This window comes from Saccostrea echinata, unplaced genomic scaffold (genome assembly GCF_033153115.1).
Source record: "Saccostrea echinata isolate AGI-Se365-2 ecotype Australia unplaced genomic scaffold, CSIRO_AGI_Sech_v1 ptg000006l, whole genome shotgun sequence".
NCBI classification, from domain to species: domain Eukaryota; kingdom Metazoa; phylum Mollusca; class Bivalvia; order Ostreida; family Ostreidae; genus Saccostrea; species Saccostrea echinata.
Window position 1 is genome coordinate 10,096,386 of NW_026889755.1, and position 15,291 is coordinate 10,111,676.

General features: G+C 33.6%; 3 protein-coding genes across 3 annotated transcripts; 1 reads left to right on the top strand and 2 right to left on the bottom strand.

Moving 5' to 3' along the window:
- Positions 1-639: 639 nt before the first annotated feature.
- LOC133180362 (putative nuclease HARBI1) lies at positions 640-2,587 on the top strand. The gene is made up of 4 exons (XM_061314905.1): positions 640-1,060; positions 1,732-1,844; positions 2,129-2,240; positions 2,550-2,587. The coding sequence occupies exons 1-4, from the start codon at positions 640-642 to the stop codon at positions 2,585-2,587; spliced, it is 684 nt and encodes a 227-aa protein (XP_061170889.1).
- Positions 2,588-2,769: 182 nt separating this feature from the next.
- LOC133180363 (uncharacterized) lies at positions 2,770-6,065 on the bottom strand. The gene is made up of 5 exons (XM_061314906.1): positions 5,857-6,065; positions 4,014-4,078; positions 3,783-3,929; positions 3,149-3,268; positions 2,770-3,029 (listed from the first exon to the last, which is right to left on the bottom strand). Exons 1-5 carry the CDS (start codon positions 6,063-6,065, stop codon positions 2,770-2,772), a joined length of 801 nt encoding a protein of 266 aa, XP_061170890.1.
- Positions 6,066-6,901: 836 nt separating this feature from the next.
- On the bottom strand, positions 6,902-9,044 carry LOC133180364 (E3 SUMO-protein ligase ZBED1-like). Its single transcript, XM_061314907.1, has 2 exons — positions 8,502-9,044; positions 6,902-7,273 (listed from the first exon to the last, which is right to left on the bottom strand). Exons 1-2 carry the CDS (start codon positions 9,042-9,044, stop codon positions 6,902-6,904), a joined length of 915 nt encoding a protein of 304 aa, XP_061170891.1.
- Between the last annotated feature and the right edge of the window lie 6,247 nt (positions 9,045-15,291).

Sequence of the window (15,291 nt, forward strand, 5' to 3'; positions counted from 1 at the left end):
TAGTGAAGTCTACTTGTGTGCTAAGTTATATTGAAATCAGACCAAAACTGTAGGAGGAGTAGCGTTTTAAAGAAATTTTACAGAAATTTATATTTTTAGTTTCCATGGCAACACCGTTCATCGAAATCAAAAACCAATGAACTAAATTATGTACCTTAGTGTAGTCTACTTGTGTGCCAAGTTATATTGAAATCAGACCAAAACTGTAGGAGGAGTAGCGTTTTAAAGAAATTTTACAGAAATTTATATTTTTAGTTTCCATGGCAACACCGTTCATCGAAATCAAAAACCAATGCACTAAATTATGTACCTTAGTGTAGTCTACTTGTGTGCCAAGTTATATTGAAATCAGACCAAAACTGTAGGAGGAGTAGCGTTTTGAAAATTGTTTACAGACAGACGGACGGACGACGGTCACCTTACTATCGCATAAGCTCTTCTGGCCCCGCCGTCACCAACTTTCCTCAAGTCAAAACTCAGCCTCAAGTCTGAGTTTTTCCCTCAAATCACTTACCTCATCCTCAAGTCACCATCACCACATAAATCTGAGTTTTCCTCAAGTGACAATCTTGAGGAAATACTCAAATAATTAAGTGTAACTTAGACTCTACCTTAAACCTACACTCAAGCAAATTAAATATGGCGGAACGAAGACGAAGACGCCGGAGATACAACTTGCTTCGAAATAGGCCCTCAAAAAGAGTCATCCGTGACCGCCTTAATCCCTTAGAGATGTATAATGACGACGAGATTTTCGAAAGATATCGGTTTCGTCGGGCAACAGTTCTCTATTTGCTAGATATGATCGGCAGAAATCTGCTCCAAAGTACCAAAAACAATGCCTTACCCCCGCTGTTGCAGCTCCTTGCATGCCTAAGATTTTTTGCCACTGGAGCATACCACAAGCTTATAGGCGACAGTATGCATGTATCTGAGTCCACTGTTGGGAGATGCTGTCGTTCTGTGACAGATGCAATCCTTGGTATTCGATGGCACTTTATCAGCTTCCCCAGAGATGAAAAGGCAAGGCAAACAAAACAAGAATTCATCAAAATAGCTGGTATGTTCCTTACTTCTGCTTGTTTTTCTTTTCTACTTTCTTTTTTTAGAATCCACAATGAGTAACTCGTGCTCCGGAATCGTCGTCTATATCATGCAGAGTATCATTCGGTTGACCCCCCTTTAAAAAATATGTTTGTTTACAAGTGTTAGTTTTCTTAAAAAGGTTGTCTGACTTGAGCCAATTAATTTTTATGCGCAGAATCAAGAAAATTTATACCCAGCATGATGTACATGAATCTGAGTCCAACTCCTTAGCAAAGATCAATAAAAGTTAATGCTAATGTCATCAACAAGAAATAAACTCATACTTGAATGTGTTTTATATAAACGACACAGTTGTTTTAAAACCATTTTTTTTTGCATCTGACAGTCATAAGAAAAAAAGTTATATTTTTGTTCTCTTTTCTGTCCTCTTTTGCGGGAGGGGTGTGGGGGGGGGGGTGTCTGTCAAATTAAAAATCAGTTAATTAGAAAAATATTGGAACAAAGTTAAGAATTTGTATGTGGATATTTTTGAAATAGCTTGCATAAATATATCATATATTATTATATATTATATTTCTAATGCTTATCGATACTATTTGTATTTTATTTGACCAATGATAGTAAAATTGCAATGACAACTGATGAAGAATATTTATTATTAATATTTCTTTTTTCTATATATAGGTTTCCCAAATGCCCTTGGGTGTGTAGATGGCACTTTCGTTAGAATTATGGCTCCCTCTAATAATGAACAGGATTTCGTTAACAGAAAAGGCTATCACTCGCTGAATGTACAGGTCAGTATTTTTAAGATTAATTAATTAATTAAGCGATAATTTTATTTTTGGGACATTTAATTCTCAATTATAACTTAAAGTGAAAAGTGCCCCCTTCGTCATAGTTATAGTCATGGTTTGAATACTAAAATACATCCCAAAGTCTGGAATATCTGTATGCTATGGCCTTTTTTGCTTGTAAAAGGCCTTGAATTGCAACTAAGTTGGGGCTGACAATACTTCGACACAGCCCCCGTCCTCTTTTTATGCTTACTTTTTTTTATTTATTTATTTCCTATGATAAGTTGGTTTGTGATGCCAAGTTCCGCTTTACAAGCATTTGTGCCAACTGGCCTGGCAGCGTACACGACAGTCGGATCTTGCGGGAATCTGCACTTTGCCAACAATTTGAGAGAGGTTTAAAAACATTTTTTTGTTCGTTGTTTTAATGATAGTTTGGTATAGATAAGTTTTCAACATGTAAAAAATCCGAAAACAAGCATTTTGAATTTTGAATTGTAATTTAGCAACTAGGGTTGTTCTGTAGAAATATATACTGTCAAAATTATTGAAGGTGGGGGGGGGGGGGGATGCACACCATCCCTCCACCCCTTTTCCCGGTTAATACGGGACTATATGCAGATTTCAATGCATTTAAGAGTTGATGTAGTGTGTTTGACATAAATTATGAAAAACGATGACACTAAGATTAAACTTCTTTTTCAGGTCATGCAAGTCATCCAAAGAACATCAGCTTAATTTGAAAATACGATAAAAACCAACACTTGTCACGTGAAATAATAACTGGTTGAACAAAAATAAATAAGTTTGATAATTTTACTGATACATGCATTATTGTATTTGTTGGTATGCTGCCCAGATAATCTTGAATCAAAAGTTTACGATCCCCAACAACTCGTTGAAAGGAGACTACAGATTTGATTAACTATATGCCTGCTGGATTCAACAGACATTCCGGAAATTCAGAATTAAGTTTGCATATTAAATAAGATTTCTTCATTTCAAGAAATTCAATTTCAATTTGCAATTTCTTTTCCTCTGTTTCCAATTTCTTTTGTTCTATTCCAAGCTTCTTCGTTTCTTGCATCAATTTCTCATTTTCCAGTTTCAGATTTTCAATTTCCAACTCCTCAAGGATATCTCTATGTGCCCTCTTTTTCTTCCTTTTTTCCGTAGAACGTCTCTCTGTGTATAAATACATGTATATAATAAAACCTACATATATTTTTTCCTTTACTGTCTATTTAATTTATATTTGTATTTACATTTTTTAATAAACCCATCATCCTAAATAGTTTATTTACCATTAGATGAACTTGAAGCATCGCCGCCAGCACCTCCCTCATCACAAACGACGCCTGTCACTGCTGTTGAAGCGGAACTTTGACAAATCCCTTCTTGTTGGTTAGAAAATATAAATGGTTCTACAAGTCAAATCAGAATTATGAAAATTTTTCTCTTGAATAATAAGAAAAAAAAAATGAGGTCAGAAGAAACGAAGAATAAGTGGCCATAACTTTTTGCCGTTATCACCGATTCCCTTAAGTGCACAAAAAAATATAGGAAACAGATAGCTATCACATATCATTATAACTTTTATAAACTAAAGATATACGCGTATAAGGTAAGTTTTTTTTTTAATTTTAAATATTGAAATAATTTTCTTTTTAAAAACGGGACCCGTCATTTAAAACTTAAGCATATTTACTATAAACATGGAAGAATTATTATATTGCATGCTTAATTAGATTAAAGATTAGATAAAACACTATTTTGATGTATACATTCTTTTAAAAGTATATGACAGAGACGTAAATAATTGTTCATTATGCCTTCTCATTAACTTCTCACTTAAACTTCGCATACACCAACACCAACAGTTACTTTGAATTACAGAACGACCCGGTTTTGCGGGATGCGATAAAACATAATTATTACCATCTGAATCAATCCCACCGATCAACCCTACAATGCTCGGACGCGTATCCATGGCCTGGTAAAGGACCTCCTCAGCTTGGGTCATTGGTGCCGGTGGTGGACCTCCTCCTGTCTTCGGGCGACGAATTCCATCAATTTTATCTTTGGCTACAATTTAAAAAGTTTTTTTTTTTAATTTTATTTCTCTCAAAATCATCGATTTAAATGTTGAATAGTCAATACAGTATTTACCTCTTTGTTTTATGTTGTCATATTTTTTGGAAATTGAATCTGATGTTCTTTCATTTCTGAATTGTCTATAATAATTAAAAAAAACGTTTAAATATTGAAGTGATACATGTAGATCAAGGTAAATTGATTATTATTGGGAATATTTTCCCCCTCCTTTTTTCTACATTTTGTTAACTACTAATCCGTTTAAGGACACTTTATACTACAAGCATACATTTTTTTTTTCAATATCATTATCAATATAGGATGCCAGTCATTTACCATTGGCGACAACAAGGTATTGATGTACAAAAGCCAATGTTCCTTTCTAAAACGGGGCAAATATATGCAAAGTTTTTAAAATCATTTACCTTGGCCTAATTAAATATTAAGAACGTTTGAAGGATTGAAAAATTAGTAAACAGTATAGATTTAAGTTAATTTAAATTTTAGATTCAAGGGCAGATCATTCAAATGGCATAAAAATATCACGCAATAGGAATTGTATAGTGTTCAGTGTTGTTGTTAATGCCGGTGCAATTCAGCATACACCGATATGGGACAAATGAAATCGAATCCACTGCAGGCGTGGATCCAGGGTTTTGCGATAGAGGAAGCGCTATTAGATGGTAAAGGGTGTAGGTGCCCTTGGGGGCCCAGAGGCGATCGAAGCCCATCATAAGTTTATGAGAATTTGTCATTCTCGTACCATATTTTGACACATAAATGAATGTAATGTAATAACCTGAATTATTCCGATGTTTGGCAGTTAAAACCTTTGTTTTGATTAAGTCGGGGAGGGGGGGTCGATTGGATCAGCGCTTACTTACAAAAAAGTGAAAAATTCATTGATCCTTCTCTGAAAAAGATATTTTAGTATTCTAACATATATATTCCAGCAGGGTTCCTATGATATAGGAAATAGAAATATAATGATTTTAAAAATTACATGGAATTAATGTGATGCTTGTTTGGTGTTTTAAACTCTTAAAAGCCGTTGCCAGTTTGATTTTTTTAAAATTCAAAATAGAGTTAAATTTTTTATTGGGTTGCACTGAAAGCGAAATAAGTTATATCAACCAACTAAAATTTGATACTTTGTATCTATCTTTTCCCTATCTTAAAGAGTTCTGTTTACTAATTATGTAAATGACATACTGTAAAATCGATTTAAAGAAACATATATGAGAAGTGTGTTACAATGACATCCCCCTTTCAAGTTTTAACTTTCAGAATTGAGTTCGAAGAATTAAAAACTTGGCGGTTTGGTCTTACACACTAGAGATATTGATTATTTTCAATCAGTCATAGGCCTATAACACAAAGTAACTTTCGTTGAAGCATTAATATTGCATGCACATGCATGATATTATTTGTGCAGAATTTATGTACATGCATATTATGAAAACTATCTGATTTATTCTTTTTTATGTCTTTGTCCTATCAATCATGCAACTCTTTCTCTCTTGTGTGTATGTATATTGTATTACATGTATATGACTATACATAAATGTTAATTTACAATGTACTTTCTTTTTGCCCCATGAGGGCCCTTAATTGGTAAATAAACTAATTGAATTGAACAATGATATTTAAACAACTGATGAAAGAGCAATATTACGCAGGAAAAATGTATTCATTAAGTACAATGTATATGTTAAATTTATTTTATATGTTGATTTAAGTTTAAGTCTCAATCGAGTACACAAAAGAAATTAAAAACTTCATGTATAGGACTGAAATAAACGAGGATAAATTTTGTGCATACACCTCCTACTAAGGGAGATAATAGCGAGTCATCTGGCTACCCAAGAGCAACTCGGGTAAGTTGAATGTTGATATACATGTACCTTATAATACTTACAGATTGAGTGTGTCCGTAATAGACTGCCACGTTTCCTCCTTTATTTTGCTATGTTTCCCCTTTACACCTGCCCCTTTTATTTTGCCAAATAACTGCTCCTCAAACTTTAGCACCTCTTCTATTAATACAATCTCCTCCTCGGAAGACCAGTTAGCATCCCTCTTTCTTTTTGCCGAAGATATTAAACTTTCTATCTCTTTTTCAGCCATTGTAAAGAAATACAAACACAGACGACAAAATTTTATTGCGTAAAAAATCCGCGAAATCGCTCGAAATTTTCTGTGTACGTACTCAGCTGAGTTAAGTGTAAATTTTCAGCCTCAACTGAGGTATTCCTCAAACCGCTTGGTGACGGCGAATTGAGGAAAATCTCAGTTGAGGCTACCTCAGTGACTTGAGTTGAGATTTGAGGTTGAGGTAAATAAAATTTTGGTGACGGCGGGGCCTGGTCTCTGACCAGTAGAGCTAAAAACTAATAAATTGTATTAAATTTATTTATTTTAGAAGAACTCTTTACTCTTTTATAGAAAAATATGACACTACAACAACTTACAGAACACTTTACTGTATATAAAATTGAAATAACAGTTAAAATGATAAAAAATAAAATAAGAAATCTGAGTGTTTGCTCATTAAAAACCTGAAGTTCTGTCATTTAGCATTACTAGGTAAACAAAAAACAATAAATCAAGCTCATTAGGCCTCAACTTTCATGACTAGATTCCAAAGATTCAATAAAACTGAGTTGAAGTACTCCACAATTACTGAATCACATATTCTTTTTTAAAACAAATTAACATGTCTACATGCTTTGACTTGAGATTTGCCCTTTGGACAGACACTATGTCCCCCGCTGTAGAAAAGACACGTTCGGATGGCACACTTGTGCCTGGTATGCACAAGTACTTTTTAGCAAGTACAGCCAAAATTGGGAACTGTCCTTGATTTTCTTTCCACCAATTTAATGCATTAGCATTCACTGGGATACCAGGGCAGCTCTTGTACTGCAATATTTCATCCTCTGCTTGTTGAAGCTTAGACTTTTTCAAAGGTGCACTTTAGTTATGTAAATATCACCAAGGATGTCACCAAGGGTACTAGATGAAGGTTTCGATTTTGACTCAATTTTCATGATCTTTGGAGGAATAGGATTCTCCTCAGGAGGGTGAGGAGCAGAATCATTTGAAACTGTAGCCAATACAGGCAGAGGAGGAATCTCTAGAATGGGTGGATTGTCAGCATTGTTCACTGGCTCAGTCTTCAGTAATCTTTGTGTTCGTGTTAGAAAGATTTCCTGCCCCCTCACTAATGTGTCAAAAACTGACAATCGATCCTCCTCAGGTAAATAAGGTAGTGTTTTGAAACGAGGATCAAGGGTTGATACTTTGTTCAACATGTTTTCTTTTGTAGCATATCCCTAACAAAAAATACTATAGTAAACTATATTTAACTATAGTTTACTATACTTAGCTATAGTGAATCAAAGTTCCAAAGTTTTTACTATGGTGAATCAAAGTTCCAAAGTTTTCACTGTTGTAAATCAAAGTTCCAAAGTTTTTACTATAGTGAATCAAAGTTCCAAAGTTTTTACTATAGTGAATCAAAGTTCCAAAGTTTTTACTATAGTGAATCAAAGTTCTAAAGTTTTCAGTATAGTAAATCAAAGTTCCAAAGTTTTTACTATAGTAAATCAAAGTTCCAAAGTTTTTACTATAGTGAATCAAAGTTCCAAAGTTTTTACTATAGTGAATCAAAGTTCCAAAGTTTTCACTATAGTAAATCAAAGTTCCAAAGTTTTTACTATGGTGAATCAAAGTTCTAAAGTTTTCACTATAGTAAATCAAAGTTCCAAAGTTTTTACTATGGTGAATCAGAGTTCTAAAGTTTTCACTATAGTAAATCAAAGTTTCAAAGTATCACTGTACTATTTCAACGTTTTCACAATAGTTTATCAACTGATTCAAGTATTTAATAATTTTTTGCTTATTTTACCGTTTTTAAGGGGATGGAAATGAGGTTGGGTGGGGTCTGGGTTTTTTTGTGCATTTTATTTTAAATTTACAAATCAGTTAATTCAAATGCAATAATTACATTTATAAATTATAAAAAAAAATTACCTTTTTACTGAAGTTGATGGAGAAGGCATATTAGTTCTAAATGACGCATATTTTATTTCATAGTTTATTATTGTCCATTATCCATAAAAAAAGACTTACACTGCATCTGCATTAAATTAAATACATTAAAATGTTGCTCATCTATGGCGCGACAGACAACCTTACATTAAAATTCATTTCTTGTACCTTCATTTAGGGGAAAGATCGGGTTTATAAAAAGTTCTCTGAAGCTTTTATGAATTTTGAACATTAAATATCCTAAAATATCAAGAATGAAAATCAGAAACATTACTTCCATGGGTTTTTCTATAGTAAATCAAGGTTTTAAAGTTTTTTATTATAGTAAATCAAAGTTCCAAAGTTTTTACTATAGTTAACCAAAGTTCCAAAGTTTTCACTATGGTTAGTCAAAGTTCCAAAGTTCTTACTTTGATACTATAGTTAACTATAGTAAACTACAGTTAATTATAGTTTACTATCGTATTTTTTTCTTTCAGATTCAAAGACATTGACTTTTTTTATGTTTACTATTGTTGGAGAGTCACCTTCTTTTGGGAGAAGAACATGATCAAGTAGCTGGTAATGTATAAGCAAAATAATGGAAGCTGTAGGACTTGTTTCACTGCACATTGTTGTGGCCATTGCCTTCAGTGGTTTAAAACAGGTAATAATATCCTCAGAAAGGGTAGTTTCATCATCAGTGAGAAACTTTAAGTCTTTATCCTTGTTTTTAAGATCCTTGCTTACCAGGACACTAAATACAGCTGCATGCATAGATATATACCCATCAAGCATCTCATATGCACTGTTCCACCTAGTAACATCAGTAACAAGTTTGTGATAAGGAAGTTCCAACAGAGATGCTTGTGTTTTCAGCATTGCAGATGTAACACTACTCCTGTGGAAAAAACCAACGATCTTTCTGACTCGGGCAAGAAGACGTGCAACTGATTGGACTCCCAAACATTTCTGAACAGCTAAGTTTAGAGTATGAGCGTAGCATCCAAGATGGAGTTCACACTTGAGTAGATCTCCTGCTTTAGTTATATTTGTTGCATTATCTGATACCATAAAGAGCGAGGTCCTTGGTGTGTTCGATTGATCCAAAGCTTTAGTAATTGCCTCAGCAAGGTTTTCACCTAATTTAAAAATTAAAATAATAATTTCAAAAGTAATTTTCATCACTTAAGTTTCTTTTAAGAGTACAAAATTGTAGGAGGAGTAGCGTTTTAAAGGAATTTCATAGAAATTTCTATTTTTAGTAACCATGGCAACACCGTTCATCGAAATCAAAAACCGATGCACTAAATTATGTATCTTAGTGTAGTTTAGTTGTGTGGCAAATTATACCGAAATCAGACCAAAACTGTAGGAGGAGTAGCATTTTAAATGAATTTCACAGAAATTTCTATTTTTAGTAACCATGGCAACACCGTTCATCGAGATCAAAAACCGATGCACTAAATTATGTATCTTAGTGTATTCTACTTGTGTGCCAAGCTATATTGAAATCAGACCAAAACTGTAGGAGGAGTTGCATTTTTAATGAATTTCACAGAAATTTTTATTTTTAGTAACCATGACAACATCTTTCATTGAAATCAAAAACCAATGCCATAAATTATGTATCTTAGTAGAGTCTACTTGTGTGCCAAGTTATATTGAAATCAGACTAAAACTGTAGGAGGAGTATCGTTTTGAAAAATTGTTTACAGACAGACGGACGGACAGACAGCTAGACGGACGATGGACACCTTACTATCGCATAAGCTCTTCTGGTCTCTGACCAATAGATCTAAAAACGGTGTTCTAATATTTACTCTTATTAAAAAAGGAAACAAATATATAGAATGTTTTTAAATCAGTTTCCTTTCCGATTGATAATAAACACTAGATTATTTTTTTATTCCATAACAAAGGCGTTTTATCATCCTGGACGTGACTTTCTTGAATACCTAGCAAAGTAATAATTTGTTCACGCCAGGCAAGCTCTTCTTCTAATTGAAAATGAAGTACTACTAATTCGTGACTTATACAAAAGTCAGAAGTGTCAGCCCAACGACAGGTCGATCCAGAATATTGGCAGTTCGGCTCAAACAAAACCGTCGTATTTGTAGGAGTTACTAGGACTCCGTAAAACATGGTTTAAGGTAAGGCGTACGTGTTTTAATTCTGTTGTAATCGTAACAATACGTAGGCGATACCGTTGAAGACTACAAGTTTAGCTTTTTAAAAAAAAAGCTGAGAGTCAGCCACTGGAATACAGAAAGTTTCTTTCTTGTTTTGTGATGGTATATGATTTGTTTTATCCATCATGTTGTGTTCATCAAAAGTCAGTGTCGTCTAAGTTAAAATTCACCCAGTCGTTTTCTCATTTGTAAATAATGCTGTACATAATAAATAATAAAGCATAGAATAAATTTTAGTTAGGTTACATCGTGATCATTATGATGACTTCCAATTAATATCTTTTGGGGCGGACATCAGATAAAGTTCGTCTCAGAAATGAACAAAGCCACTATGATCCTAATCATTGAACGTTGAAGAATGTATACATTTTCATTTTTAGTTATATTCTATAAATGATATAGATTATGATGCTTAAACGGAAGGTAGACCTTGGGTTAGATTGTGTTAATTTAATTATAATTAGATAAAAGTTTTTAATAGTGCAGGTTCGAGGCAATGCATGAGAGGGGAAGGGGAGGGGTGCATACTGTATGTACATGTATATTTAATTCAGTTTCTAAATTTAAGCATCCATTTTAGTGTTATTAGGAAAGAAAAGAATTGCTTCCAAAATAAAGTAATAAACTGGAAATTCAAAATATGTTATACATACAGTACGTATACCTTAAAATGATACTGGATTCCATCTCGCTCACTCTCTCTAATGAGGGGGGGGGGGGGGGCTGTCTATAAATCCGCGCAGTTTCTCTCAACAATCACAGTTCTACTGTGGTCAGTTCCTCACCTGTGGGCGCGGTTCACGTGCACAAGCGGCACTTACATGTCTATCATCGTGTAAATTATAAGACTTTACACATCTTAAGTGATCTTCTGACGTTTTCATAACTTTCATCATTAAAGTGAAAAGAGATTCTTTTTTTACACTGTTTTGGGACCTTTGTGCAAGTGGATTATTGTGTGAATTCCGAGCCGTACATGTCTTATGCAAGGTATTGATCGAGGGAGTCTTGCATCAGGCAATCAGAGGAATACACACAAATCCGTGAACTTGCAACGGCGATTGAGGGTATATATATGAAGTGTTAAATGTGTTCTGCATATAAACTTCTCATCTTCTATAAGAAGCACTGAAATATTTTCATAGTATCATATTTCCCACTTAGAACAATCTCTTCTTTAATTTTTCGTTGAGAACGACGAAGAACAATGCAGTCTATAAATAAATCGAGGCGCGTCTTTGCTTAGAGGGTGTTTGTGAAGAATCACGCCCTTTGGTTGGAGCAAATAGCACGAGTTTCTTTGGAACAAGTCGTGTACATCTTTTCCCCAGAATTCCAAATTACGCAAGCGCACTTGCAGTTTCTTCCCACCGTAACTAGTCAGCCCGTGGGCTGACTAATCAATAAAAGCGTTAACGAGGTTCGCTCCTGAGCTTTTGAGCAGTTTTTTATTTTAACCTATATTTAAAAAAATCTGCGTAATGTTTTAATTCTTACAAGAAATTTGGATTCTACAATGCCAAATAAACTAGATTCAGTTAAAACTCCATGATTAAATTCCATACCAAAAGCATTAAGTGAGGAACTATATTTTGTGGCGGAAGGTTTTTTTAGAAGAAAATGATCATTTTTTTCGCTTTCGAAGTATTTAAAGTATGTTAGTTTGGATTCCTATTTTTACATGCAGTCTGCAGACAGAATTATTTTGAGCAGTGAACTGTTTTATACTGGTCCTAAATTATATATTTAATAAACTGTCATGAATTCAATCATCATATTTGATCAATAAATCAAATATATTGTGAAAATCAAGAAAAAAATAGCCCGAATTTAAGCTCAAAATTAGCACTATTTTAGTAATGTTTAAAAATTAACATCACAGACCCCCACTTTTAACTTTCTTTTCTGAATATACAAGATACCTTTAACCATTCTTCTTAAATTCAGTAAAATGTCATTACTTTAAAATGAGTTTTTTGCTTGTTAAATTTGTAATGATAGCAAAATGAAATTTTTTGAGTGCAAAAAGGTCAAATAATTGAACGTGCGGAGTTCTTTAAATTTTTTTTCGTTGTCAAAAATTTTAATGCGTCTATTCAAGATGAAATAAAACTGTGTTTGTTCCCATAACTTATTTGAATAAAAAATATCGGAGGAAAAACTTTAAAAAATGATTTATGTGTAAGACGTTTTTACAGTGCAAAAAGGTCAAACTAAATGCTCTGTAGCGCCAAAAGAAGCGCATCGACCCCAATTTTCTGTTTTGATTTTTAATTAAGGTATGTGTATAAATTCTAAAAATATACTTGATAAAAAATTCTCATTACTTTTGATGTCAGGATCCAACCTCCTTAAAGCTATTATTTTCATGGAGACGGATACAACATACAGAAAAGTGACTTACTACTGGCAAGAAATTATCTGACATTTGTCTACGAAGACCCATAAATCTGGAAACAAAAGTAATGTGTAGCGCCGACCGAGCGGTCGCATTTAATTAAGTCTTTATTTTGGTAGCGTAAAATCCTTCCTCATCTCTTGAAATGAGACTCAAGTTCATCTATTCTACAGTTTATTTACACATCTCACAACCATATACAATCACTAATATCAATCACAAAAAATATCTAAGTTATATAATCCAAATAGTAACATGAGCGAAGTTTATAATCAAAGTGTCAAAGTCATAGTACTGAATCCCCCTTAACTCAGTTTCAGCGCGGTATTTATACTAAAGATCCGCTCCTGACAATAAGGAGCTCATATTTTGGATCCCTAAGATTAGGAGTCAATGTATCAGTTACATAAATTAATATGGCAATCAGCAGGCGGTATATAACATAGACATGTGGGGTAATTGAGATACACATTAAGGATAAAGATACAAAAAGTGTAAAAATAATGTCAATTTACGAATTAAATAAAGTAGCATATTTGAGACCGCTACAAATGCAGCACTTAGTTTATAATGCAAGTCAATATTTAACCCAGTAGGGATTATGCTTTTTAATGTGACACTAGTTGCAAAGGCCTTCTGGAGGCTCATCCTGGTGTGCCAGCCTTCAACCTGAAGAATTGATTTAAAATTAAAGTCATACCAAATGATTTTATTTCAAGTTGTACATTGTATAGAAGTAAAGTAAATTTTAGAATATTAACAAATCTTTAATTTTCTTAATATATTAATACCTCATTGTTTGTCCTGATGGACTGGTGGAAAATACACCAGGATGAAACTGGCCAGGTACGATTGGTAATCAACGTCCTCTGTACATAGTGAGAGGGAGTGCCATCAACTTCCTCACGCACTTGTTGACATCATCTCTCTCTCTCTCTCTCTCTGTATGCAACCTGAATGAAAATAAATACAATTTTATTGAAATCTGAAGATTTTTTTATGTCTTGAAAAAAAAAATTTATATATATATATACTTTTTTAAAATCTTTTATTTTTTTATTATATTTCAACATAATTTTAATTCTATCAGAAAGTGTAGTTATCTTTTTCGTCTACTTAATTATATCTAAACTGTAGTCCGTGTTCCTGAACTTCTTTGTATAGCGCCTTGGACCAGTTGAACACACGCTCACGGATCCTGGCCTGGGGGAACACCTCCTGTAGTCCCTTCCAGATCCCTCTCTCGAAGTCGGCAGTTATAAGGGAAATTGATTTAATGTTTCACCATTAAAGTATTTATGAAAAATAAACAGTTCTCTTCTTCAAATTCTGATTTTCCTTATTTTTTTTTTTTCAAAATTATACTTTTTCATATAAAAATAAATTCTAACAATTGTAAATAAAACCTTGGATACAAGTTGACTTCGGTTTTGGGTACGAGTTGACTTTTGGGTTCCATTCGGTTTGGGAACGAGTTGACTGGATACCTTTGTTACATGAGTTACAACTACCTTCCTTTGGAAGTCTCTTACAATGGTGAAAGGGCAACTCCAGCCCACGTAGCAGGGGCCTTGAAATTTCTAAAGTAGGTCATCATGGCAACAACTGACAAAGTTTGATAACTCCAAGCCAATTAGTATCTGAAATATTTTAAATTTAGCCATGAAGTTGCAAAAGTAGGCCACAGTGACTTACTTTTTGGTTGATACTCTCTGAGGACTCAAGGTATAACTACAGAAAAAATTTGATGATTCTAAACAAATAAGTATCTAAATATTCAAATTAAGCAATGAAATTGTAAAAGTAGGTCACGGTGACCTACTTTTTGGTCGACACACTCCGAGGACTTAAGATGCATCAACTGACAAAGTTTGATGATTTTAAGCCATTATAGTATCTGAAATATTTAAATTTAGCCATGAAATTGCAAAGTAGGTCAAGGTGACCTATTTTTTGGTTGATACACTCCGAGGACTCAGGATGCATCTACTGACAAAATTTGATGATTCTAAACAAATAAGTATCTGAAATAGCCATGAAATTCCAAAAGTAGGTCACGGTGACCTACTTTTTGGTTGATACACTCCGAACAACAAAATGCATCAACTGACAAAGTTTGGTAATTCCAAGCCAATTAGTATCTGAAATATTCAAATTAAGCCATGAAATTGTAAAAGTAAGTCACGGTGACTTACTTTTTGGTCGACACAATCCGAAGACTCAAGATGCATCAACTGACAAAGTTTGGTGATTCTAAGCCATTTAGTATCTGAAATAATTAAATTAAACCATGAAATTGCAAAAGTAGCTCAAGGCGACCTACTTTTTGGTTGATACACTCTTAAGACCCAAAATGCATCAACTGACAAAGTTTGATAATTCCAAGCCAATTAGTATCTGAAATATTCAAATTAAGCCATAAAATTGTAAAAGTAGGTCACGGTGACCTAATTTTTGGTCGACACACTTCGAGGACTCAAGATGCATCAACTGACAAAGTTTGATGATCCTATGCTTCAAAGAATCTAAAATATGCCTCTAAAACAATTTGAAAATGAATACCTGTAAAATTCCAAAAGTAGGTCATTGTGACCTATTTTTAATGAATCTGTTTTAAGGCCCCCAGGTGCATCAACTTCAACGGTTTGATGATTCTAACCCTCTTAGTGTCTGAAATAATGTTTAGAAAATGATTAGCCATAAAATTGAGAAAGGTCATGGTGACTTACTT